This window comes from Ammospiza nelsoni, chromosome 13, assembly GCF_027579445.1.
Source record: "Ammospiza nelsoni isolate bAmmNel1 chromosome 13, bAmmNel1.pri, whole genome shotgun sequence".
NCBI lineage: Eukaryota > Metazoa > Chordata > Aves > Passeriformes > Passerellidae > Ammospiza > Ammospiza nelsoni.
Genome location: NC_080645.1, coordinates 16003009 through 16030404, shown reverse-complemented (window position 1 = coordinate 16030404; position 27396 = coordinate 16003009). Strand labels below are relative to the sequence as shown.

Here is a 27396-nt window from a genome sequence, read left to right as displayed (position 1 = left end):
CACGGCTGCAGAGGGGTGTCAGGCTGTGGCGGGGCGGTGACCCGGGACAGGTGACAGAGGACGCGAGGTTCATGCGGCGGGACCCGGCGCCCGAAGGGCGGGCGCGATGGCGGAAGCCGCCGAGGGTCCGGACCTCCGCGCCGCCGGGGGGCGCTGCGCGGCGCTGGGCGGGTGCGGCGGCGGCGGCGCCGTTTCCGGGTTGGCTGCGCGGCGCTCGGGGCGGCCCCGCCTGCAGCCGCCGGCACCGGGCCCGGGCCTCGGCAGCTCCGCGGGCCCCGCGCCCGCCGCCCCCGGGCCGGCCCCGCCCCGCCCCGGCCCCGCTCCGGCCTGGCCCTGCCGCCCGCCGCCGCCGCCCTCCTGCGCGCCGCGCCCCGCCTCGCCGGCCTCCCGCGCCGGCCCCGCGCCCTCCTCCTCCTCCTGCTGCAGCCGCCGCCCGGCGCCGCCATGCCCGGCCCGGCCGCCGGCAGCCGGGCGCGGGTGTACGCGGAGGTGAACAGCCTGAGGAGCCGCGAGTACTGGGACTACGAGGCGCACGTCCCGAGCTGGGGGTAAAGCGCCATGCGGGGACCCGCCCTCCCTGCCGCGGGAGGGCCTCAGCCCGTGGGGAGGGTTCCCGATCCCCCGTGCCGGGCTGGGCTGGGCTGTCCCGGGGGGCTGGGAGGGGACCCCGCTGCCCGGCCCGCTGCCCCGTTCGTTATCCACTCTTCCCCCACCGCCGCCTCTCTCCTCTTGGTGCCCGCAGCAACCAGGACGACTACCAGCTGGTTCGAAAGCTCGGCCGAGGGAAGTACAGCGAGGTCTTTGAGGCCATCAACATCACCAACAACGAGAGGGTCGTGGTGAAGATCCTCAAGGTGAGTATCCCGTTGATGATGTAGGGGCTTGTGGTGGCTGGGAGCGAGGGAGAGAGGAGCTGGGTTGGCAGGGCCAAAGAACTGTTGGATCTCTTTCTTCACCCCAAAACTCCTCTTTTCTCGTTAAGGACATCGGGATGGTGTGTTTGGAAATGGATTTGGTGCCTTGCGTGCTGTAGCGATGTTTTGATGTCTCCACCCCTCCTTGTCCAGGGTAGCTCAGGGCTGAGAGTTCCTCTGGTGGGGGAGAGCTCTGAGTCCTGACATTTGAACAGCGTTTCGTGTTCTGCCTGTGTTTGGCAAATCGTGTCTGGCAATGCCTGTCTAAAACAGCCCAGGGACTGCCATTTCAACAGGAATGTGAAGCCTGGAGGGGAGAATCCCTCTGTTAATCTCTAGACAGCCGGCATGTGGCCTTTTCAGAGCCAGGCTGTGGGATGCTCAGCGGTTAAAAAAACACCAATATTTTATATTCAGTCCTTTAGAGGATCTGATGAGAAAAATAACTTCATCACAGCCAGACTACAAACACTATGGAAGCTTGAGGAGACTCAAGGAGAACTACCAAAGTTTGGCAGTGTTGGTGACCTGTGTGCTGGTGTGTTGACCCTGGTGGGGTTGGGCTGTGGGGACCTGTGCAGCACTGGGAGGTTGTAGTTTGGGATGGCTGTGCACAGGTTGTACACTGCAGGGCATGTCTCACAGTGTTGAACACTGAAGCAACAGCTCGCAGCGAGCTGGGCTAACTAGCAGCACTCTGTGTTGGTGATCTCAGGTCAGGTAGGGGAGTTAAGACAGAGATGAAAGGTTAGAGTTGCAGTGTGTTTGGTTCTGGCTTGGCTGACACTTGTGGCTGTCACTTGTTGGACCAGCGACACTTGTCACTTGTTCCCCAAGAGCACGTGGGAGCCAGTGTCTGACCATGGGTGTCCTAAGAATTTGGGCACACACTCCTCCACAGTGTGCAGGGGGTTCTGAGCTCAGTGTGCCCCTGCAGCCACTGAGAAGAGCAGCTTTCCAGGACATGCATCTCTGCAGGGCTGTAGCCTTAAGGCATTCCCTGGATCCACTGGGACAGCATGTCTGGCTGTCTCTGCTGACATTCCCACTCTCTCTGTGCCTGCTTCCTTGAGATCTGCATTGGTTTCCCAAGGAACTTGTCGTGGTTTGTCCAGCCAGCACTCCTGGGAAAGGTGTGATCTTCCATCTGCCTCTGGGAGGAGGCACACAAACCCCAGCTTTGGCTGTGGGCAAGGAGGTGCCCAGGTGAGCTGTTGGGGAGAGCCTCTGTGGCTGAGCCTGACATCAGGGCAGAGTGGTGAGGTTCATGTGTCCTTGCCAAGCCAGGTTCCTCTGGCATGCTCCCCCTCCTTTGGATGCTTTCTGTGGTTTGGGGTTTTGTCTTTTTTAAAGCAGATGCAGGCAGAAGTTTTTGCTGCGAGACAGTGGTCACAAGTGGCAAGTGCAGAGCTGGATTTTACAGCAAGATGCCTTGTGGCTGGCCTGGGGAAACTGCACACTTGTGCATGCTGCTCTGGAGCCCCTGATGGCCTCTTTGGGACTGCTGTGGTTTATTGAAATCCTAGATCTTGTCCCACATGGAAAGGCACCACAAGGCTGAGTGGAGGCTGCAGGGAAAGTCATCAGAATCCCTGCTCCTGCCTCTTCCCAGCCCAAAGAGCCTCCCCTGGAGTGATGCTGCCCTGCCCGTGGCAGCTGAACTCTGTCACAGCTGGGGAGCCTGTCAGCCCTGGACACTGAGTAGCTGGCAGGAGTCATCTCAGGGCAGCTGGGTGCTCCTCCTTGGGGCCTGAATGTGTTGCCTTAATGCCCTGCAAGCAGGAGACTGGGTTGTCCCAGATATGAAGTGGTTGGTGTTGCCACTGCTTCCCCTGGCCCTCCCCACTTGCATTAACATGCAGACAGCATTCCTGTGAGTGAGCAAGGAAAAGCAGAAGGTCCAGATAAATAAAGATGAACTTTCTCCTCAGTGGAAAGTGGGTCAGTGAAAAGGGAGTTTCAGAGCACCACGTTGTGTACATTATGAAAACCTGTGAAGTGTGGCAATAGCATCACTCTGATCTGTGGAAAGTGCCTCTGGTTTCCTGTAACTAGGCTCAAAACTTAATTGTGAATGTAATTGCATCTATCTACAGGGGAGCCTTGGCAAAGGGGCAAAAGGGCTGGGTATCTCTGTTCCTCCTAACTGGGGAAAAATTTGGATTCTGTGAGATGAGAAATGCAACCAAAAGTCTTCAGGTTTTTGTGTGGTGCAGGGATGGGTGAAAGGGAAGTACCATGGTTGGGCAATGGATGCAACTCTTTAACACAGTTGCTCCTTTCTCTTTAACATTTTTGAGAGTACACACTATAGGTGTTAGAGGGAGTTTTAGCAGGAGTTACTGTCTTGATATCTCAGCTTCATGGGAAGTCACTGGTGATTCTTCCTGGCCTTTGCTCTTTGAAGCAGCTTGTCCCTACTGAGCTCCAGCTAGCACATAGCAAGTACTTCCCCTGCTTTGGTGTTGTACTACCTGAACATCTTGTACCATCCTCCACAGAGGTCAGGAAATTTTATCACCCTTTGATGCAGAACTGAGCCACAGAGATTTCCTGTGTGACTTTGGGCAAGTCCCTTAGCCTCAACAAAGCTGAGACGAGAGCATGGCTCCTGGTTTAGGGCTGCATGAGGGAGATAACTGCTCTGCCTCAGGGCAGCCACTTGCCTGGTTTGTAAGTGCTCCATGAAGACTTCAGCTTTGGACAAGACCAGGAGCTGAGGGCTCTGGTTGGTACCACAGTGCTCTCTGCCTTTTGGACTTCCCCAAAGCAAGGTGTCCTGTTTCCCTGGCCAGCACCCAGCATTTCCTTTCAGTTCTGCTGCCCCAAGTGCAGCACCAGGCATATCCTGCAGGGAAATGGGATGTTGTTAGTTGTGGTCATAACATGTATCAGCAAAGGAAGAGAATTAAGATCATGCAAATGACTTTGACATTACCATTTTCTGGATCAAGGGCCTTACAAATATGATGCTCTTAATGTCACTTTTCCTGGGAATATTTTGCAGTTCTTTTTTAAAAAGGCAAATCAAGCAAGTAGGTTGCTTCTCACTCCACTGCAGCAGGACATCAGGATGCACTGTGTAGGATGGTGTGTGCAAAGCAGTGGGGCAGGAGCCTGGTTTGCCACACAAGACACCCCCTGCCCAAAGTCCTCCAGAAGCTTTTATCTTGAGCACTGAGGCAGAGGACAACTCCCTCCCTTTTCAGTGTACGCAGGGAGCAAAGAGTGAGAAGTTCTGAAGTGTGGGGACTGCACTGTACTGACCTTCCTGCCCCTCAGGTTAGCATGGAGTGAGCCAGCAGCTCTGCTCCACACTCCCTCACTGGTGCTGGAGGTTCCTGTCTGCTCTTTGATCTGCCTGGCCTGGGCACAGCTGTGGCCCTGCCTCCTGCCTGCCTTGGGGCAGCCCACGTCAGGAAGGGGGAGTGTGTGAAAGTGTTCTGTACGTGTTTTCATGTCGTGCTTAAATCTGATGCTAAGGTTTGACTCCCAGGATGGGGCCTGACATTCCTCAGTCTGTCCAAAGGAACTTTAAGGCATCCTTGTTGCCAGTGAGTCCTGTGTTGTCTACATGCAATGCAGGTATCTGAAGCACAGCTCTCCTCTTCCACATCTTACCACACAGAAGTTTTTGATGGAGCACTGAGGTCAGTCTGTGCTGTCTCTTTGATGAGCTTCTCATTTTGTTTTTCTGCTAATGCAGCTCCAGAATGTCTCCCTGCATGCCTTTCAAGTGAATCCTCTGTTCTGGGGTAACTGTTCTTGGAGGATGTGAACAGTGTTGCAAGCTGCCACTCTAAAAGCCCAAGGCTGACTTTCCACATTGCTTGTAACTGCTACAGGTGATACCATGTAGTGAGAATGATGCTCTTGTAAGGAGTTACCTGCAGTTAGTGCTGAGTGCTGGCTGTACCACCTGTGTAGGTGTGTCCTTCACCTCCCAGTCTCCTGTACTGCCTCCATCCCTACTGCACCCCTCCATGGGGGTGGAGATTACAGCATCCATGTTGGCAGGTCTCTACAGGAATCAGGAGTCATCCTGCTTTTGTGATGCCCCTGTGTGTCCATGTATGCTCTGCCTGCCTGCAAAGCATTAAACCCATCAAAAAGAGGCTGGTTTGTGTCCTAGTGTGGTTACTCTGCATAGGCACAACATGGCTGGAGGTAGGGGAAGAATGCAGATGCAAGGAGAGGGACCAGTGAGATGGAGGTCCTGCAGCAGTGATGAAATAACCTTTTTCTCCTTTGGTGGCTTTTGTCCCTCTGTGCTGAGTCCATGCACTGGAAATTTCAACCATGTACATGGTTTCACAAGTGCATTCTTGCTTGTTTGGCTTTGTTTTTCCCCTGTTCCCCCATTTGGGCTGTGTGAACCCTCCAGAGCTGCTCCTTATACCAGGCACTCTTGGAAGATCCTGCCAGTGCTGAACTCAGTTATCACTCCAGCTAGAGAACCAAGTTGGGATGGTGGCTCTGCCAACTTTTCTTCTGTCTCTACAAGCTTTAGAGCCCACATACATCAGCTTGTTCTAGAGGGTGGCTGAAATAACCCTCATGCTGCTGTGCAGGAGGGATTGCACAGGGAAATAGGATTGGCTGCTGTTGGTCCCTCAGGCTGGAGCTTTTGACTGCATCAGTGACCTTCCACCAAAGCCGTTCAATGTCTGCTCCTGCTAACTCTGTGTCTCTTGCTCCTCCTGCATTTGCATGCACTGAATCAGCTCCCCCTGGCCCACTTCCTCCTCTGGCAGTCTTGAAATGAGCCCTTTTGCAAGAGAGATGGGCACACAGCTCTGCTCTTTCAAACACCAGTTGCCCACAATGAGCTTGGCAGAGTTGGCTGCTGGAGCCCAGCCTTGTGAGAGCTGAGACCAACTGGGACAGCACTGGGTGCCTTCAGAGGCCTGGAGATGCAGCTGGTGACTCTCCTGGTGGTGGTGTAACACCAAAGAACTGATGAGCTGCAAAGCTGCAGCTCCCACGTGGAGAAGGGTGAGATACAGCCTTGTGTCTGTTTGCAGGGCCTGAAGGAAGATTTCCATCCTATGGAATGGTGGTGGTGGGGATCAGGGCTTGGTCCTCATGTGTCTCACGTTTAGTTGATTGCAGAATTCTTGATGTATCATGGGCAGTTCTGAAGCCCCGGGAGGGCTGGTTTGGGGTGTGCCTTGTTGGAATGAAAAGGATGCTGAAGGAAATAATGAAACTGCCTTCAGAATACATGCTGGGATATTCTACCAAACTTAAGTATATTTTATTTAACTAAAAAAGCAATAGTACTTTTGTACTTTCAAGGTATGGTTTCCCGCTCTTTTCTAAAATTCAAGAGCAGCTCACAAAAGTTTGAATTTCCACAATGGAAGTGGTAAAATGCAAACAACCAACAGAATGTTAACATAAGTGGGCTCCTCGATTTTGTAGCTCTTTGGAAAACAATTATTTGGTTTCCCAGCTGATGTCTGGCAAAATAAGCAGAGCTGCTCTGAAGCCAGTTTTCCTATTGAGCAATTGGTGTTGGGCTTTATAGGCCGATTATTGTGATCCTTTTGATAATACTTGCTAGAGACAAATGAGCTTCTAGTGCCAGCTTTGAAATGTTCAAAGCCTGTGACAGGGATGCTGCTGGAGCCTTTCACTGGTCCTGGACATTGTGTGTTCACATCTCCCTGCTTGTTCACTGGAAGCATCGTTGTATTTCCAGGCTATTCAGGCTTGGTGAGCAAATAATTGATTTTTTTTAATGGGGTGGTGGAATACATCACTTTAGTTTCTCATGGATTTGTATCTTTTGACTGCTAAACCTTCTTTCCTGCTGTGCTAACCCCAGTTTTGTTTCAGAGCACCTGCTGGGCAAAGCCCAGCACCTTCTGGGATTCCTTCAGAGCAGCACGTGTGCTCCTCAGCTGGCAGCATGTGTGCACTGCCAGGCTGCCTGCTCTGGGCTAATGGAAAATGATTTTTATGCTTTGGACTTAACTCGTATTTCACATGCCTTCCTGGTCACTGCTTTTCTTTCACAGCGAGAAAATGCGTAGAGAATTTTGGGTATCAAATCTGATTTCTCTCTTTGCTTGAATTCAAGGAATGCCTTCCCAGGTTGTTGGGGAAGGCTGGAACTGGAGCATCTGACAGAACAGTGTTCTCCCTTTGCTCTAGAAACCAAGCAGAAAAGATGTTTAGCCAGGCAGTCATTTATTCACTCTAGACAGGAAGTGATGGTTGCAGTCCTTTATTTAAAGGTTTATTTTAGCAAACAATGTTAATTCTCCCAGCTGGTGTTTACTGCAGCTGGACTCCTTCCCTGCTTACAAGTTTGCATGATCCTGTGGGAAATGACCCAGGATCTGTTCTCTTGGTCACAAAAAGGTGGTTTTGGATCAGGATCTCCCTGACTGCAAAGCTTATTGTGTGGCATTTTTCACCTGTGCAGAGGGATAGCTTTGCATGATGCTCCCCAGACTTTGGGCAAAGAGAGTTGGGATAGCTCTGGTCACTGTCACTCCCTCTTCTGCCTTTCAAGGGAATTGAAGCATCTTTATCCATTTGGGTGGTAGGGTGGGAATCCTGCAGCCACCCAAGGAGAGGTGGCTGAGGACAGACACCATCCTCCTGTGGCTGGAAGTGATATTGTCCCTCTGCTCTGGGCACTCACAGTGAGCTGCATGTTTTGTCTCCACAGCCACCTCACTTCCAGTTTGCCTGAGGAAGGAAGCAGTTTTCTGGGAAACTGGAAAACTGGCTTGTGCTAGACAGTAATGTTGTTCTAAGGGTACTGATGCAGTTGAAGTAATGAAACCCCTCCCAGTGTAGACACGGTTAAAGTGAGACATGTCTTTTAGCCTGGTTTCCTATGGAAACGAGTCTTACGCAATCCTGCTGTCTGTCAGCCTTTCTCCCCCTCCTCCCCCCAGGAGTTTTTGCACTGGTTGGCCAATTCCAACCAAATGCGACAGAAGTCTCCAAGCTGTCAAGTTTGTACAGATTTCACACAAGTAGGTGTTTGCACAGAGCAGAGGGACTGTGTTGGAGCCCCCTCCAGAGGGAAGGGTTTGACCCATACTGGTCACTAGAGAATTCCCAGCAGGGAGGAAAGCTTTGAAATACCTCTGGCGTGGGAACAGATGGAGGTGGAGGCTGTACCTGTGGAAAACATTGCCTTGCAAACACAGGCAGATCAAACTCAGGAGCAGTTAATTTTGTTGAGGTGCCTGCTCCTTTCCTCTGCTGGAAATCCCCCTCCCTGTGCAGGAGGACTGGCCTGTGTAGGAAGCACAACCTGAAATGCTGCTGTTCATAGCCTGGTTTAATAAAATAGCCTTAAAATGAGTATTGTTAAAAATACTCTGGCTGCAAGGGCTGGTGTTTTAGAAGCTATCCCTGCTGGGAGAGGCAGATGGTTGGAGGCCATAATAGCTTCAGTTCACATTTAATCCATGTGTGTTTGGAGTCAACATCCTTGGAGAGACAGATCGGGTGACTCTCAGAGACAGTTGTAGCAACCCAGACTTAATCCTGGTGTGTGGCTGAAATGCTGCTGCCAGCCTGTAGTTTCAGCTCTGCTGGGCTCTGGGACATGAGGGAAGGCAGCAAAGTTTCTCTGGTTTGAACAGTTACCCCCAGTGCAGTGCTGGCCATGTGCTGGAGTGGTTTGCACCAAGGGGTTTGACTTGCTTGATTTGACTTGACTTATTGTTTCACGGGATGCAAGAGCTTGGGCTTGGAATGGGTTACTGGGCAAAAAAGGAGCCCCAGTGATGTGCCCTTGGATAGCACATGGTGTTTGCAGCAGTGGTGTGGGACCTGTGGGTGGGAGGTGGTGTGAGGCTGGGTAGGTGGAAGCTGTGCAGGATGGGGTGCAGGCCTGCAGTCACCACTGAAATGGGGAAACTGTTCCCCCCATTGCTGTCTCTGAGGACACTCCTGGGCAATAGCTTTTCCTCTGAAATGACTTCAGCCAATGGCATTTCTTTTGCCTCATCCTTGTTTACTTAGTGGTGGAAAACCCCACTCTGAGTGTGTCTGAGGATGCAGAGCCTCCCAGCCCTGCCTGGAGGCTGGTGGGGTCCTGGTCCCAGCTCACAGCTGATGTGGGGATGGTGTGGCCAGCCTGGCCTGAGCTCTGCAGTCCTGCAGCTTAGCAGGAAAATGTGCAAACAGTGAGTGGCTTTTAACTCTCCCTCTTGCTGAGACAGTGTTCACCCAAGTGTCTTCCCTTGGTGATATCAGAGATGCTGCTGGTGGTGATTATCTGCAGGCATTTCATTTAAAAAAGACCAACTTTCTTCTCTCCTTTTTTCTACAAGTCACTGATTTTGTCTGCTCTAGTGTTTTAGTGTGTGGTGGGTAAGGGTAGATTTCTGATGGAGATAACACAGAACATTATTTTTCCATCCTGCAAAAGGTCAAAGAAACATGTGGAAGACAAGGTCAAAGAAAGTGTGGAAGACAACAGCTCCTGCCCCAGTGGGAGCAGTGGTTGCTGTGAAAGGAGAAAAGGGAATCTTGGAGGGATGGAGGGATATCCTCCCCTGCCTAGCTGATGCAAAAGGCCCCTGAAATAACTACAGTACAAAGAAAAAGGTGTTTCAGAGTGGGCTTTGGGTTCTCTTGGCTGTGTTCAGGGTCTGTTTCAGCTCCCAGACAGGTGCAAGTGCTGCAGCAGAGAGGCTGGAAGGCATGTCTGTCATAGCCAGGCCATTCAGGGAGCACCTTCAGGATATCAGTGCCTCAATTCCTCTTTGAAGTTCCTTGGAAAACAGCTTGTGTGTGCATCTGCCTCACTGGACAAGCAGAGTAACCAAATTACATCCTCTAATTCCATCTTGGCCTTCTGGTAAGATCTGTGCATGTGGGTGACACAAGGGCGGTGTCTGTCTCCGTGCTGACATCAATTAAATTCGTTCCTAATGAAGCATCCTCCTCTCAGGTTCCCTCACTCTTGCTGGTTTACATGCCCCTGCTCTGGCTGATTCTCCCTTTCTCCAAGCTCCAGGAGCTCCAGCATTCTCTGATGCTGCCCTGGGGCTGTGGGTCCCACTCCCCAGCAGTTCCTGCCCAGCATCACTCAGCTCTGACAGCTGCAGTGGCCTTGCTGCCATTTTCCACAGTGGCTTTGTGAGGTGCTGACGCTCCCTGTGCTGGCATTGGTGTTATTTTTGGCACTTTGCTTCAGGCTGAGATTCTCATCTTTTGGCTTTAAAGTCTAGCTCATGCCTTTTAACTTGCAAGAGGAGAAGAGCAGTATTCGAATCTGAAGGTTTCAGCCACCTGAAGAGCCTGGAAATACAGCATATTTTATCACTTACATAAATGCCATATTTTCCCACTATACAAAACCTTCTGTTCCTTCTCCTGTCTGCTCATACATTTCTGCCAGGGGTCTGAAAACAGGAATTGCCTTGGATTTGCCTGTAAGGGGAGTATGAGTTGTACCATCAGCATTCTGTGGCCGTCATAGAAGTGGAGGCTGTGGCAGAGGTGAGGTGGTGAGCATGAGCTGCTGAGCTCCTGTGGCTCCTTGTCCTTCACACAGACATCTGCTAAGTGTGTTACTTTGGAAAGGTGCCTCATACCTTTGCCATTCCTCATCACACCCCTCCACACATACCAGATTCAGTGCCAGATGATGAATGTTTTAGAAAGCTCAAAGTCTGGAGAGGAGTACTTTCATCAGCAGCCTCAGAGATGGGCCTTTGCTAGCAAAGGGCTTTACCAGTCCCTGCAAGATGTCTCTGCAGTTCTTTTTAGTGGTACTGGTGGGGCAGGAGGGGATGTTCCAGCTGTGGAATGAAGGACTGCTAGACTTGGTGACTTGCAGCTGCTGCTGCCCACACTGGTCAATAGCCAAGGCTCATTAAAGAGTCTCACCTCTTATCTGCTCTAAACTGCCTTTCATTTCCAGCAGGCACAGAGCTGGGGTTGTGCTGGGAGTGGATGAGTTACAGAAACGTTCATTAGCATTGAAGTGAACCACTGGATCAGCAGAGTGTAAAAGCCAGCCCAGGCACTGAGCCTCTGCCTTGGGAGCAGCTGTTCTTTGTCACTCTCCACAGGGGGATGTCTAGAGGAAAGCTTACTTTGCAAAGAGGGCTCCTGAGACTGAGCAGATGAGAGGAGGAGTCAGAACTGTTTAAAATGTCTTTAGGCTTTAAAAATAATCATGGTTATGGATGCAGTGACATGCAGTGTAGTTGGCTCTGTGCATTTGAGGTGGTTGCAAGTGAGGCACAGCAGTGTCTGAGCTTACAAGTAATCTTGGTGCTGAAGACTCTCAGGTTATTGCTTCATGGGATTCAAGTACTCATTGGGAAACAGGCTGAAAAGTGAAAGACTGGTTAGTGCTGGTAAACAAAGCAGAGCTGGGTCCACCATGCTTGTCCTGTGACTCTGAGTGCACAGCATGAATCAGTATGCTGAGGTTACCACACAGCAGTCCAAGGCACTTCTAACCACAGTTACTGGAGTCACAGTCCTGTTTGTCTGGAGTGGTTTGATTGTCCCCCTGATGCATTGAAAGGTTTTATGGATGAGAGGGAAATCCTAGCTCATGCAAAGTGTCTGTCTCCTCTTTGGTGCTAAAAATGTTCCCATGTGAGGGTGGGAACAGAGAAAGGAGGGGAGGTGATGTGTTCCAGTCAAAATCAGTGGCAGAAATCAGTGTTAATTTCTGGAAGGACTCTCACTTCTAATTTCTTTTGTCTATTTAAGCCAGTGAAGAAAAAGAAGATAAAACGCGAGGTTAAGATTCTGGAGAATCTCCGTGGTGGCACCAACATCATTAATCTGATTGACACTGTCAAGGATCCAGTGGTAGGTGCCTGTGTTGGGGAGGTGTGCTGGGATTGCCTTCCCACCAGCTGGAGGCACAGGCTGGTTGGTTTGGTGGGCTCCTCTTCCTTTGAACATTCCCCAGACTCCTCAACACCCCTTCTGTGTCTTTTGTGAGTTGCCCCAGCTGATGGGGGAAAGTTTTGAAGTCCTACAAATTTTCTGTAAGAAAGCAGAGCCTGTAACCTTCTGCCTGGCATCTGTAACCTAAGTACCAGCTAGGGCAACTGGATATTAAGCCCTTTAATCCTTCTGGTTGCTGTCCTACCCAGTGACCAGTGCTCGTGCCATGGTCTGCAGTGCCACAGTTCCCCCATTCCTGGGGAGCTCTCTGTGCCTGGCAGCTGGCTCAGGGCTGTGACTCCCAGCCTGCTGGCAGCCCTGGAGAGGAAATCCTGCTGCAGTGTCACAGTCCTGGCTGACCTCTCTCCTGGGAGGCCTCAGCTCCTGGTGACAGGTTTTGCCTTGCCCAGTGCTCTCCCTGCTCCATGGCGAGGGGGAGCAGTGCTGGCCAGAATGCTGAGTTGGTGCTCAGAGTGTGGGGTGTGAGCAGGGCTGCACTTGCCATGTCCTGCTCCCACCTTGCTCTCCCTAGTGAGGGCTGGGCAGGAAGCAAAGGCTTTCTCAGGTCTCTTGTAGCTAAAGAAAGGTCAAGTGTGTATTTTAAACCATGACTTTTTCTCTCTTGCAGTCAAAGACCCCTGCTTTGGTGTTTGAGTACATCAATAACACAGATTTTAAGGTGAGTTTGCCTGAGGGTAGAGGAGGGAGGCTTCCCATTTGTGTAAAATGCTGTGATTTTCATATAATCCTCAAGAGCTGTGGGGGCAATTTAGAGTTTTCACAATTGTCAGCTTCACTTTTCTTTCTCCATGTAAATCAGAAACCTGTTAATGGGCTCTGGATGAAAAGGCATAAAAGATTTGTGTGCTGAATGTCCCAGCTCTGAGGAGTAAGGTGAACAGGTTAGATATTCTTGCTCCCTTCTCAATTTAGTAATCACTGCTGTGCTATATATTCAGCCCAAGTTAATCCCTGAGCTGAAGTGCCCTGTTTACAGCAGTGCAGTTTATGGAGTTGGTCACGTTTATTTATTCTGATTTATTTATTCTGATTTATTCTGGAATCCTTCAGACCTGGGACTGTGGGGTGGCAGAGGCTGGAGAGCTCATGTCCCACTGCCTGGTTGTGAGGGGTTGAACATTTTTGAATACATCTTAAGAGCTTTATTTCCTTGTCTGAGGCTGTAGCATTTTCCCTGGCTCTTCTGATGTCTGGGGACTCCCAGGGATATTACTGTTCCCAAAATGAGGGTCCTTCTGTCAGACTGCAGCTACAAAATGCTTCCAGACAAAAGGGATCTGTAATTAGCAGCCACACCTATCTTAATGGTATCTTTGCTTCCCCCATGTGAGCCTTTACCCTAAATCACTAAGTCAGTGGTGGAGAATTAATTGAGCAGTTGCCATTGGAAAGCCAGCAGTCATCCCTCCTGCTCCATTCAGGGATCTCTTTCATTCCATGTTATGGGATGGTGTTTTTTTCTTCCTTTCTGTCCCAGATCATCATGTAGGTACAGGTTTTGTAAGAAGCAGATGTGCCAAACACCCAAAGAAGGATCTTGGGCTGGTGTTTGTTATAAAGGAGGCAGCTGGCTCACAGACCAGCTCCTGCAGCCCTGCATGCTGAGGGGCAGCTAACATAGTTTGTGACATAGTTTGTGTCCCTGTGAGGTGGGCTGCTGAGCAGGATGCTGCCAGGTGGGATGTGTGTATGTGGGCAGAGCTGCAGCCATGCTGCAGTGAGTTCTGAGTGCTGTTTAATCTCACGTAGAGATAACTGCAGGAGCCACAATAACAGCAACTTGCAGCAGCATCTGCCCTGACAGCTCTGGGTGGGGAGAGGAGTGTTGTCTCCATCAAGTAAACAGCCATGAGAGGAGTGCTCTGTGGTGACCTTTCAGGGCTAATTAAAGCAGGTTTGGTTTGCCTGGGCTTTGTTGACATCAGCTGGGCTGTGCCAGTGCCTCTGTGTTGGGAATGTGCCCCTGTGCTTCTGTGACCCACAGCCTCCTGGGAATGCTGCTCCTACAAGTTTTTAACTTTCTCCTTAGAGACCTTTTAATTATTTCATTGATTTTTATTTTTAATACATGTCTTGAGATAAGCTCAGGCACTGGTACACCTTGCTGAGGATTGCTCTGTGTGTTTCCAAGTCAAAATGTGATTACACCACTCTGACATGTCCTTAGGGGAAAAAAATTATCCTCAAGGATATCCCCCAGAAACTGAAATGTGTCCATGGAGTGTTCAGCAGTACCTTGGGGCTTGGAGTCCATGGTCCTTTGGCCATCCTGGGCACATGGAGAGCCAGGCTGGGCACTGCTGCAGCACTGAGGACATTGGACTGGCACTGCACAAGTGACAGTGCTCAGCTCTGCCTGTTGCATTAGAAACAACCACATCAGCTTGCAGCAGACTTCTGTAGACTCCTGGGAGAAAGCCTTGCTCCTTGGGGAAGTCCAAATTCACAGCTGTACAAATCCAGGACAGAAAGTATTGATGCTTTTGATGCTGATTGGTACAAGGCAGGAATAACTTGTCTTGGGAATGCAAGTGTGTCCCCAGGGCATGCAGTGTGGCTTCTTGTGTTCAGAGCTTATTTGTAACCTGAATTTCCCTAGCTGTGTATGGGGTGTGTGGGTTGTTTGATGCTTCACTCCCATGAGCTGTCTGCCTGTTTGAGTAGGTTTTTGGGGCTGCAGCTAATTGCAGATTATAGGGCTGCTTCTACTGAGGGTGCCTGTGGGTGTCTTCTTCTACGTAGAAACTCCCAAGATGTCTCTTCCCTTGCTCTGAAGTGCCAAGCAGAGAGTACAGAGTATGTGAGACCACTTGTGTTGGTCTCAGCTTGCTCTGTGCTTCCACATGTGAAGTAGCTGGAGAGCACCCAGTCATTGTCCCCCTGCTCCATAGTCCTTACCTCCCTGGGCAGCCAAGTTCTGCTGGAGTTAAGTGCCACAGGAGCTAATCCAGGGTCTCTTCTCTTTGTCTGGATGTGGCTGTGGCTGATGTGCCCATCTCTGTGTTGGCATCTGGATTCAGCAGCACTCATGAAGGGGCAGATCCCCTTCAGGGTGTGTGAGGGGTTCCCAGGGCTGTGACCCCCAGCTGCTGGCAGCCCTGGAGGGGCAATGCAGCTGCAGTGTTGGCAGTCCTGGCTGACCTTCTCCTGTGAGGAGGGCTGGGAGGCCTCAGCTCATGGTGCTTGCAGGTAGCAGGTGGTTGCTGACCACTCCACAGGCTTTCATTTTTCTCTGTCCTGTTGGCAGTAATTGCTCACAAACTTGGATGTCTGCTCAATTGTCTCCTTTCTGGAAGTTCCTTTTCCTCCAGCATTTTTTTTTTGCTTTGATGCTAATACTTTGACCCCTTTGCCTGTTCAAATGGCAGAACATTGTTCATGTCAGTGCACCATGGAAGTGGCTGCTGGATTTCCTCAGCTCTCTGTGCCTGGGCAGAGCTGCAGTTCTGTGGCATCCAAGATCCCAAATCAGAAGCACAAGCTTTTATTTCACTATTCTTAAATGATGAGAATAAACAGGAGACTTAGGTGATACCTCCCCAGAGCTGATTACATTTTCTTAAATTACCTGTCTGCTCCCTTCTGGAAGTGGCAGCACTTGCCAGGAGGATGAGCTGGAGCCAGGCTGGATCTGTATTCTGTATTCTGCTGTGTGAGCACAGCAGCTTGTGTACAGGGTTAGTGTTTCTCCTCAGACCTGCTGCATTACTTGTCATCTGAGAGCATTCAAGCTCCCCACAGCAATTTGCCTTAAATGAAAGCTGCACTGCAGAGCCACATGCAACTGAGGAGCCATCAGTGAAATTAAATGTCTTTTGCTAATTGGTTTCAAACTAGAAATGAGACATGTGCACTTCAGCCACTGGCAGCTGTCATGTGTTCTGTAGCTGGTTCTGTGCCTGTCATTGCCCCAAAGAGGCACAGGGGAACAGACAGGTCTCAAGGAGCAGTTCTTGCTTGGGTTTGCTCTAGCAGGTGTGGAGCTGAAGATGAGATGGGTAAGAAAGGTGAGCAATGGAGGGTTGCTCCAGGATGTTCTGCCTGCTGGAGCTGTGGGTATGGTGGGCTTTTGAGTCAAGTCTTCCCCCTCACCTGCATTTTGGTGATTTTTCAGGCCCAGTTGCTGTGAGGGAAATGTGTGCATGGGTTTTATCCTTGTACATCTAGGGTTTGTTTAAAAGAATGGTTGTTGTCCTGCATAAGCAATGCAGAAGTAGAAAAGATTCTCCTCCCTTGTGTGCCTGCCAAGGCTGGATGCTTTGGGAACTGTTTTCCTTTTTTTTTTTCTTTTGTTTCTGCTGCTACCCTGCACCCCAAAGCAGTGTGTCTCCTCACAGCCACTCTGTTGCTCTGCAGATGCTGCTCCCTGCACGTAGCCAGCTGTGTTGCTCACTCAAGGGAGAGGAATGAGCATTTAACTCCTGTCAGCCCCATGCTGGGGGAAGTGTGTCTCTGCTTCCTCAGGCACAAACAGGATTGGTTTATGATTTTTCTGTGATGTGTGCCAGAACACCACCAAAAGCTGGAGAGGGGTAGTGGCTGCCTGTGGGTGGGTTTGGCCTTTCCTGGTGCTCTGTATGGAGAAAGGAGACCAGCCCAGATCTCTGAGGCCTCATGGGATCTTGAGTGCTGAGCAGATGTTTGAGATGGGCTTGTCTGCAAAGGGGATGGCTGTCCTGCCCTGCTAGGCCGGGCAAAGGGGATTTGGAGCCCTCTGTCAAAGCCTGCTTGAGGCAGCTGCCTGTGCAGGAGCCACTTGCAGTGGAAGCCTTGGCTCTGTCCTTCAGAGCTGTCTGCATTCATGGGCTGCCTGCAGGGTGAGCAGGCTCCTGCAGGGGCTGTTCCCTGTGCTGAGCAGAGCTGGGCACTGCTGGCCTTGGCACTGCCAGAGGTCACAGGGGCTGGGTTTCACAGGCAGCTCTCCCAGGGAAATCTGTTGAATGCTGTTTGCCCAACAGTGTTTGGGCTTATCATGGTCCAGTGCCAAAGGCCATGAGCCAGAGAAGCAGCAGCACTGCAGGTCTGAGAAGACATTGGTGACCTCCCTTCCATCCCCTCCCTTCTCACTTCCAGGCAGCAATAGGCAGAGAGCCAGGGAATAGGGAAAATGAGGTCTAGACTGGTAATGCCACTGCCTTTCCTGCCCTCCTCCTGCCCCAGGTGCATTGGTGTTGCCAGGTGAAGTCAAACAGGGCAGTGAATGCCAGAAGGACATGTTTTACACATTTCTCACAGTGTTTGTAACTTAGGAAGCCATTTAAACAGACCTGGAAGGACTCAGCTGTCCTCTTCTGGCCCTGTGTCCTGCATCAGTTGTGCACAAGTCAGGAAATCCATCCCTGCTATGGCTCTGTAGCTTGTGGCTATGTCTTTTTTGCTCTCTGCTCACTTGTTTGCTTCACTGGGTTGCTCCAAAGCATTAGGATCATCCCAGCTCACGAGAATACAATGCAGTTGTGTCCTGGAGGCTGTTAAAGCTCTGTGTGTGTAAGTGACACTTGTATATTGTCAGATGATTTCTGATTTTGGGGCTGGATGGGGGCTCTTTGCAGATGGCCCTCAGTAAGGCAGGATCCTGAGGATCTCAGCATGGGCCTGGAAGGGATCCAGGGCCAGAGCTGCTTCTTTGGAATGTGAATTTCAATCCCTTGCTCTGGGATTTTTCCTGAAGCTGCCAAGTGGTGCCTGTGATGGACAGCGGGCTCCAGTGCTGATGCAATTGGTGATTTGTCTGAGCTGTGAGATGATCCTTGTTTGTAAGAAAGGCCAGAGAGGTCTGGTCCCACTGCTGCCCTGTGAGTGTCCTTCCTTGCCCTGCCTGGCATCTTGCCTTGCTTTCCCTGGGAGAGAGGACAGCTCAACAAGGTTGGACTGACTCCACAGCCAGTGACAGATAGAGAGCAGAAGGCAAATTTTGGGCCAGCTGTGTCCTGGTGTGGGAGCAGCAGGAAGATGAGTTTTCCTGTGATGGTGCTGGTGGCACAGGGCAGATTAAAGTGCCCCTGGAGCTCTGTCACCTCCACATGAGCTGCTGCAGGACACAGGAGAGGAGAGTGGTGGCAGTGAGCACTTCCCCACAACTTGAGTTGTGCTCCCCTTGGTCCTACCAGCATTCCTGTGCTCTTCAGTTGCATTAGCCTTTACCCTGGGATAGAGGAGAGGATAGAGCCCTGTGGCCCCTGGCTCTCTTTGTGCCTCCCAACCCCATTCTCCTTTAAATTGATGTTTTCCTCTCCCTGTCACACCCTGAACACCTGAACACCTTCCATGTGTTCCCAGCCCACCTTCTTTGAATGCTGTTGTCAGTGCTGGCATACAAATTCATCACAGTTACTTGACAACAGAAAAAAAGGCACAATTGTCTGTGCCTCCTCCAGAGCTCTGTTCCCCTTGGACAGACAGCCAGACATCTCCTGCTGGAAAGTTGTGACAAGTCTGAATGATGCCAGTAGCATTTCACAGGAGCTCTTGCATCCTTTCTAGATTTCCTGGCTGGTTTGAGATCAGGAGAGCCCTCAGGAATGGTGGCATTCATAGGGAACCTGAAATGGGTCAATGCCTGGAAGCAGATGGGGTTCAGGAAATTAAACTAATCCAAATCTGGAGTATTTATTTTCTCTTTTTTTTTCCTCCCTCCCCAAATCTGTTTCAGCAACTGTACCAGATCCTGACAGACTTTGATATTCGGTTTTATATGTATGAGCTGCTTAAGGTGAGTGGCATTGCACATGACAGTCTGGATGGGGAGACCAGGAACGAGGGTGGCAGTAGTGGGGCTCTTGGGGCACTGTTGCTAAGTTACTTCTCTTGTGTTCAGGGCAGAATCCAAGTCTCATAACCTGGGAAGGTTTGGGAAGAGATCAGGTTACCTGGTTGTTGCTGTGAGATATTGCAGCCAAACTGGGGGCCTTTGGTCACCTCCAAACAGTCTGTGATGCTCTGAGGTCTGAAGTGTTTGTGGTTATGTCACCAGGCAGAGCTGTGCTTGGTCTCTCTATGACTCTTGCACTGTCATTGGGCTGCTGTGAGGAAAATCAACTCCCAGAAAAACAGCCAGAGCCAGGACAAGGCCCTCAAGGCAGGGCTGGGGAGCTGTGATGCTAGGGAGAGTAGAAGAGAGGGATTGGCAGCTCCAGGCTTTCCCCTGCTGCAGTATTCAAATGCAACCCCTGAAGGTGAATTCTGCCCAGTAGTTATGCCAGCTGTTAGATGTAGCATCAGGATTTTCCTTTGACACCTCCCAGCCAAAGCTTTCCTTGCCCCTTTGATGAAAGGTGAGGAGTGCCCTGAATACCTCCCCTTCACGAGCCTAGCTTGCACTTCCCCATGGAACTTCCCTCCAGGAGCCATGGCAGGTCTGTGGGGTGTGCTGCTCTGGCTCTTGGGGGTCTCCAGCTGCAGGGCAGGGGAGGCACAAGGGAGAGCTGACAGCTTGGACCCATCCCAGGGCTAACCTGCTGGAGCAGCTTGGCTGGCTCAGGGCCTTGGCACTTCTGGGCTGGCTCTTTGCAGCTCCCATTGTCTGGAAATGAGTGGGACAGGCTAGGAAAGCCCTTTGTGCTCCAGGACATGATGATTGAAAGAGAATTCCTGAAACACATCCAGTGGGCTCAAGGGAGGCTTTCTTCTCTTCAGCCCCATGCTTGCCCACCTGTCTGCAAGGGCAGGACCTTCCTGCGGGGTGTGGGAGTGAGCCTGAGGCAGCCTGGGACTGGGATGGGAGGGGTGATGAAGTTGAGATGATACTTGAGACACAAGACACTAGAAGACACACACAAGACACTAGAAGAGCGTCATCCCTGGAGGCAGTTTGTGTAACCTGTTAGAGATCTCCTGGACTGGAGATCCAGGAGCACAGTGTGTGTGAGTCCTGTGAAGCCATGTGTCACAGCAGGGCTGTTCTCTGCTGGGATGAAGCTGTTGCCTCCTTGCTTCCCTCTGTGGCACAGGCCCAAGGACAGCATTGCTTCCCTGGCACTGGTGTCTTGGGTATTGAATGACTACAAGCTGTACCCTCTTTCTGTGCTGCTGGAGATGCCACAGCATCTGATAGATGTTGATGGATGGATCTCCCTCCCCTTGGAGATGAGAAAACAACATTCTCACCCCTTTGCTCAAGGGAACAGCTGCGCTGGGGGGGCAAGTGGTGCAAGGTCATGGAGCTGGGGAGCTTATATGTGCTCTTGCCTACAAGCTTGAAGCAGCTTTGCTCTCCCTCATGTGCTTTCACCTGCCTATTTTAAGTGCACTTTGGCTTAAATCAGCAGGGCAGAGGTGACTTTCTAACTTGAGTGTGTTTTGGGACACAAGTGGAAAGCCTCAGTGGAAGGCCATAAAACTGCATGCATGTAGGAATCATTCTCTTGCTAGGGAGAGAGCCTGACCTAGGAAGCACAGGGATACCCAGATGGGACACCTCTCTGCATTGTGTTCCTCAACAACTGTGCAGGGAACTCAGGGAACACCTGTGACTGCAGTAGGGCACAAGGTCCACACAGTCTTGTTGCCAGCTTGTCACTTTATCATGTGCAACATAAGAGCTGAAACTGCTCATTTCATGTGCCAGGGTTGTGGCACTTCCTGTGAACTCTTGCTTCTGGCTGAGAACTGTTTCATTGGTAGTGCTGTGCCCATGGTTACAGCCATGTCTAATGTGTGTGTGTGTGTGTCTGCCAGGCCCTGGATTACTGTCACAGCATGGGAATCATGCACAGGGATGTCAAACCCCACAACGTCATGATAGACCACCAACAGAAAAAGGTACTGTGACACCAGGGCTTACAAGCAGGGGTTTTCCAGGGGAACTGGAAACTCTGCTGCCTCTGTATCCATAGCCCTGGCAGATACCCCTCTAACCTGCACAAACCTCTGTAACCTTTCTTTACTGGCTCCCCTCCACCTGTGCCAGCATCAGGAGATGGTCAAAGTCCCACAGGGAAGCACCTCAGTGGAGTCCATGGCTCCCTCACTGCTGGGGTGTGCTGGTTAGGCCACAGGAAATGGGCAGCACAGGGGCCTATCCCATCATGGTACTTGAGTGCTGTGTGTGCCTCCCCCAGGGACCTGGAATTTGTGTCAAGGCACCAGTTGGTGGTCCACAGGTCTCTCTCTGTCAGTCAGCAGTGGCTGCACAGGCAAGGCAAGGTGTGTAAGGAAGGGAATCTCTTACTGGAGTCCATCCCTAGTAAGCATGTTGTCCATCCCTGCAGCTGTGGGGATGTGCTGAGCCCCTCCTGCCCCATCTTCTCCTCTCAGTCCCCAGGTAAAATCAACACTGCCTTCAGCCCAGCCCTTCTAAACAGTGGGATGAGACTTTTGCCTGTTCCTTAGTACTCAAGGACCTGGTGGTGCTGGTAAAATCAAAAGGCATTGGAGCTGTCTAAGCTGGGCTTTGCCCCACCAGCTGATGTTAGGGGAAAGGGAAAACCTGATCAGAGAACTGCTGAGAGCATCTCCACAGAGGGCTCCCTCCACCCTGGGCTCCACCCTTGCAGCAGGGGATTGAGGTTTGGCCAGTGGCTCCTCGTGCCTGGCTGGTGACTCTGTGTCTCTCTTGCCCTCCCAGCTGCGGCTCATAGACTGGGGTCTGGCCGAGTTCTACCACCCAGCTCAGGAATACAATGTCCGTGTGGCCTCTAGGTACTTCAAAGGACCAGAGCTCCTTGTGGACTACCAAGTAAGAGTCTATCTCCTCCTTGCTGTCTGTCCAGTGATAACACTTGTGGCTGCACTTCAGCCACCTTTGGGTTGTCTGGTTTTGCCTGTCAGGGCATTGCCTGGGTTGGAGAGAGGCTGGCTGTGAAGTGCAAAGGCTGAGGCTGACTGTGCTTGTGGGGAACCAGGCTGTGGTGAGTGTGCCTTTTCTGACAGCTTCTCCTTTTCTCCCTCAGATGTATGACTACAGCTTAGACATGTGGAGTTTAGGCTGTATGCTGGCAAGCATGATCTTCCGAAAGGAGCCCTTCTTCCACGGCCAGGACAATTATGACCAAGTAAAAACATTGTTACCTGGCTTACTTTGTGAAAAGTTTGTCCCCAGTTCATCTCTGTGTGTACAGTGGGGAGGCTCTGGGGATGGGGCTGCCAGGCTGGGAGGATGCTGCTATGTTTGGTTGAGCCATCTCTGATTTTGCTGCCTTGTGTAGGAAACTTGTTTTCTGCACATCTTGCAAAAGCAAGTTTCAAGGAAGAAACTCCTTCTGTCTGGATGTTTCCAGAAGGAGGGCTCTTAGATTTGGGCATCTCTGCCTCTGCAGAAGAGTGCTAGGCTGCCCTTCTGCTCTCTGAACGTGCCTTTTGTTCCAGCTGGTTCGCATCGCAAAGGTCCTGGGCACAGATGAGCTGTATGGGTATCTCAAGAAGTACCACATAGAACTGGACCCACACTTCAATGACATCCTGGGCCAGTAAGTGCAGAAGTGAAATGCTGCTTTTTTTCCTTGTAAGCACAGAGAGGGAGATAAACTCATGTCTGTACCCTTGAGGCACTCTCAGCAAAGGCCTGCTCGATCCTCGGGATAACGGTGCTGCTTGCAGGCTTCACATCCAGCTGCTCATGCCATCTCGGGAAGTCACTGAAATGCAGACTCTTTCCTTTTGTGTCTGCCATGATTCATGTGCCATCCCCTATTTCTTCTCCCTCCTGCATGTTCACATCCTTTACATGGAGATGTAGAAACTGAAGTTAAGTGTGGGCTGAGCAGCTCAGAGTCTTCCAGTTGAGATTTCTGAAAAGGACAAGTGGAATGGATGGAATAGTGAGGACAGCTTCTGTGAGGCTGGGATTAGTGAGGACAGCTTCTGTGAGGCTGGCTGGCAAGCCAGACATCAGTTCTAGTCCCAAGAACGTCACCCTGCCTGCCACATGCTGTTGTCTAGTCCCTGTAGACAGAAGGGAATGTACAATGCTGTACCTTCCCTGGCACAGGAGATCATATAATTGTGTACATAAAGAAGAGGATTTTCCACCTTTGGCAGGTGTTTGCTGGGCAGTAGCTTGTGCAAGGAAGAGCTGTGGGCTGTTTATCACAGCCACCTACAGTCAGAAGGGGCTGGTGGCAGGTGATGCCCCTGGGACATGGGGTAGTGCTGTGCAGTGACAGCTGGTCCCTTTGGCCCTTTGCAGGCATTCCCGGAAGCGCTGGGAGAACTTCATCCACAGCGAGAACAGGCACCTGGTCAGTCCTGAAGTCCTGGACCTCCTGGACAAGCTGCTGCGATATGACCATCAACAGAGGCTGACTGCCAAGGAGGCCATGGATCACCCCTATTTCTGTGAGTCTGTGCAGTAGCTGGGGCCAGCAGGGATGCAGTTGTGGGGGCACATTTTGGCTCCCCACTCTGCAAAAGCCTTAGCAGCTCTGTGGGGTTTCAGGGCAGTTTCTCTGGAAGGATTTGCCTGGGTGGAGCTTCCTCTTTATTAAATGCTGTTTCCTTTTCCTGCCTGGTCTGTCTCCTGCAGATCCAGTGGTGAAGGAGCAGTCCCAGCCCAGCTCAGAAAATGCTGTGCTCTCCAGTGGCATGACAACAGCACGATGAGGACTGGAAAACGACGGGTAATTCAAGATGTTTACAAATAAAAGCAAAACCTTCGGTCACACAGTGAAGGGAAAAGAACCAAGGACCCCCCCCTCCTTTCCCTCCCCTTTATACTTGGCAGAAATCTAACCTTGGGGGGGGTCTTAAACCTCAGTTCCTCTCTGGTGGTTGTGGTTAATGTAACTCTAACCCTGTGGTACCAAAGCCCTGGGCAAATGGTCTTGCAAGAGCTAAATATGTAGTGATATCCCCAGGGCTCCACACAACTGATTCTGGTTCACATCTCTATGGATCCTTCTCTTCCTTCTCAGTCCAGCCTTCCCCACCATGCTGGTGGGGACAAATTGGTCGTTCCACCATCAGCCCTTAGCATGCCTCTTTCTAAACTTGCCTTTCTGACTTGTAGACTCTGAATGAACCAAATTCAGGCTGGGGGTCAGCAGGTGCAACTCTGTTTTGAGGTCCAAGTCTTGACTGCTCACTCTGGGTTTGAATTTGGCCCTTGAATTCCAGTTTCAATTGTGAATGCCGGGGTGGTTGGGGGGGAGGGGGGGGGAGTTTGACAAAAAACAACCCACAAACCCAGCAGCATCTCGGGATTGGTTTGGAGCATTAAAACGAAGGCACTGATCCGAGTTGCTGGGGAGAGGAGATCCCCCCCTCCAGTGTGTTTGACAAAGGCTCGCTCTGAGAAGAAACTCAATAGACCTGCTTTGGAAACTTGTGAATGTGAGGGCTGCTCTTGTGGCAGGAGAGGGGAGGGACTATCCAGACTTTCCCACCGAGCTCAGGAAAGTCAGTGTTGCAAGATTTCTTGTGATAGGTGTGCAACCACGTACCTCATGACGTGGCTCCCATGAGAATTCGTGCCAGACGCAGACTTGTGCCAGAGCACAGCTCTGGAGCGGTTCAATCCAGCACCGCTGCATGGAGGAGTGGAGAGGAGGCCGGGGAGGAGAGCACAGGGAGGGGGGAGGATCCACAAACAGCGGCGTCAGGGCGGGGGCTGTGCAGCTCCTGGTCCAGGCCTTGGGATCCCACGCAGTGTTTGAACAAAGTCAGCCATTTGTTGAATTCCGGGGTGCCGATCCTGTTGGGGGGTGGGGGGTTCGTCTTATGGGTTCTTTCATCAGATCCCTCGATGGCTTTATAGCCCCACAATTCACAGTTGCCTCCTCTACTTGTTCTGTGTGTAACTTCATCAAGTGGTTCTGGTGACACTCAAACCTAGACGCTGGAGATAGTGTTTTCCCACCAGCACCTAAACACAGAATTTCCTTCTGCGGCATTGTTGAAATAGTTAATTTTTTATAAGGTTGCAATGTTTCTATTTGAAACATCTGTTTACATTCCATATTCCAATAAAGTTCTATTGGCATCGACAGCAGGTCAATCCATTTGTATAATTCACTGAAACCAATAAATATCTATACGTCTGAACGTCTGCCGTCTCAAATCTATGGGATAGCCAGAAGGCCTGAGAGCTGGAGGCCTTGTCTCCTCCAGGAGGGCCGGTGGGCTCTTCCAGCCCCTCTTGTCTGTGTTTTTTTTGGGATCTCTCAGTCTTTGGTTGCAGTTTTTCCTGCTGTCAGCCCTGAGAGTTTCTCTGGGGCAGATTGTGAGGGTTTGGGCACAGCGTGGGGCTCAACTCTTGTGCTGCACTGAGGGACAGACCTGACTGCTGTTACCGGGTGGGTCAGACCAGGTCACCAGTGCACAGCTGGAACTTGGGGTTCTCCACCTGTGCACCCCTCTGCTCATCTGCTTTCAGCCTGCATGGATGGCTTGGTCTAAAGATGTGCTGAGTAGGGAGTAGCTGTCTCCTTGCACCTGGGGACTGTCCTGGGTGTCTGGCTGAGGAGCAGCTGCCATCCTGCAGGGCCTTGCTAGCATTTGCTCTCCTGCAGAGGCTGCTGAAGGCAGTGAGTGTTGGTGAGTGTTCCCAACCCTCCTTCCACCTGCCCACCCTCCAGGCTGCCTGGCCTGAGGGGCTGGGGGGGTCTCCTGTGCTCTTTACGCTGTGCAAGTAGCAGCAGGGTTGGTTTGGGGTTTTAATATCAAGTTTTGAACTGATTTTAAATATCTATTGAATTGCTCCATTGAGAAGTGGATGTTTCTCATGGCCTGTCCAAGTTGCTATGGGAGAAGCTTGTCTGTTTTCCAGCTCTTGTGTGTTGGCATTCCCAGCTTCTGGAGGGGCAAAGCAGAGGAGGTGGGGAGAAGAAAAATGAGTTGAGTAGGGGAACTTTGGTAGGTGAACACTGTTGACCACTGTGTGTGAGTGTGCTGCATATAAATGCCTGACAGTGTCTGAACCTGGTGGTGAAATGTCAGGGTGCTGCTTGGGGAAGTGTCTGTTCTGTAAACCTACGTCAGGAATTCTTTCCTGGTACCCTCAAGCAGAGGAAGAGCGTTGCTCTTCCAGAGACTGAAATGGTTTTCCCTGGCTGCATTAAGCAGAGAGGCTGGAACAACCTGCCCCTTATCTCCCCACATCCCTACCCCAGCTCTAGGGTAGGATGAGCAGTGACAGATTCATCCTGGAGGGAAACAGCAGCTGAGCAAGAGTAGTCTGGGAATGAGGAGGGTGTGGAGTCTCCTGATCCCAGGGCAGTGGGGATGTTTAACTGCAGCTTGCACCAGTTTATCTGTGCAGCCAGTGGCTCTTCCAGCACTCAGAGCAGGAAATCCTTCTCTCCTCTGGACCTTAGAAAAGCATTCTCTTGGCTGCAAGGACAGCCAGGAGCTGGGGAAGAGTGCTTTGTAGCCAGGAAGTTAAGAGGACTGGGGAACCTGCATTTTCATCTGCTTTCTCCTGGAAAAAGTTAGGAGAGTCCTAGTGCATGTTCTTGGCCTTTCAGCTGGCCTGGCTCCAGCTTTTTAGCAGAGGTACAACAGGGGTTTGGCTGAGTGCCTTGTAAGAGAAAAGGCTCAAAACTGAGCCCCACAGCCACTGAGGGATGCAATAGGAAATGGATGCAGCAAGCAGCCTTGCCAGCTTGTCTGTTGCAAGTGTGCTGGGCATGATGGGCACTTTTAGTGGAATTGTGGGAGGTGTTTGTGGTAGTGGAGGGAAACTCCAAACAGCAGGTCATGGGAAAAAAGTCCAGACTTGTCTTTGGCTGTCTGCGACAGTTCTGCTTTGCTGGACTGCATCTCTCTCTTTCCTTTCTCAGTTCTGCCTTCCCTTCTCTCCTCTTCCAAAGCAGGCTGAGGTTCCCTGCTGTCCCCAGGTGCAGAGGGCCATGCAGGGTGCGCCTGGGCCTGGCTGGGGTGGGGTGGCAGACCGGGGGCAGCGTGCCCAGCCGAGGAGCTCCATGTGGAGCCGGCAGTGCCCCGCGACGCTCACTTCCCTCCTCCCGTCTCTCCTCAGGTCCGATGCTGTTGCTCCCAATTTTCCATAAGCAGAATGAGAACCAAATCAAACGTCCCATCGGCGCGGTAGAGCGACGGCGGGCGGACTGCGCGGCGCGGGCAGGGCTCAGAGCGGGGCGCACGCCTGGCTGGACGGCACTCGCCTCGCCATGACCGCAGCCCTTCCCTCCGAGTGTTAAAGGTTCTTCTGCCTCTGTTTCCTTGTTGAGCTCTTCCTGACCCAGAAAGCGTGGAAATGTGAAGGGTGTGCAAAGCAGTTGTTGGTTAGTCGTTCCTTCCTCTGTTCCGGCTGTTCCCCCCCGACCTCTGATGGACCATGGTTGGACAGCTCGTGCCTGTCTCTTCCAGGACATGGGGGTTGCAGGGGATGTAGTATCGTGATGGACAGTTCTATACTATAATTAAAAGAATTCTATATTGTTGAATAAAAGTTTTAAAAGAAGCATGCAAGGAGGAGTATTCAGTGGGGAGGGAGCTGGAGAGTGCTGGCAGAGTGAGCTGTTCCCTGTGCCCAGCTAGGGCAGGCTGGGTGAGGAAAGCAAGAGAAAATCCTACAAAGTCAGTGTGGGCAGAGGCAAAGGAGCCACTTGCCACCTTTGGAGGTGTTTCTCCTTTCCCTCCTTAGGCCCCCACACTCTTCTGAAGGTGCCTGCCT

General features: G+C 51.5%; 1 protein-coding gene across 1 annotated transcript; it reads left to right on the top strand.

Moving 5' to 3' along the window:
* Window positions 1–335: 335 nt before the first annotated feature.
* On the top strand, window positions 336–27183 carry CSNK2A2 (casein kinase 2 alpha 2). Its single transcript, XM_059481661.1, has 12 exons — window positions 336–548; window positions 743–854; window positions 11625–11726; window positions 12436–12486; window positions 18481–18540; window positions 20505–20588; window positions 21394–21504; window positions 21719–21820; window positions 22134–22234; window positions 22954–23102; window positions 23290–23383; window positions 26740–27183. Exons 1-11 carry the CDS (start codon window positions 445–447, stop codon window positions 23364–23366), a joined length of 1053 nt encoding a protein of 350 aa, XP_059337644.1. The 5' UTR covers window positions 336–444; the 3' UTR covers window positions 23367–23383; window positions 26740–27183.
* Window positions 27184–27396: the final 213 nt, after the last annotated feature.

What these genes read in the sequence shown, in the direction of transcription:
- CSNK2A2 (XM_059481661.1), top strand. Translation starts at nt 445, where the DNA reads ATGCCCGGCCCGGCCGCCGGCAGCCGGGCGCGGGTGTACGCGGAGGTG. An exon ending in AGCTCCTTGTGGACTACCAA is followed by an intron (nt 21,505 to 21,718) that starts GTAAGAGTCTAT and finishes TTTCTCCCTCAG; the next exon opens with ATGTATGACTACAGCTTAGA. An exon ending in GCCAGGACAATTATGACCAA is followed by an intron (nt 21,821 to 22,133) that starts GTAAAAACATTG and finishes CTTTTGTTCCAG; the next exon opens with CTGGTTCGCATCGCAAAGGT.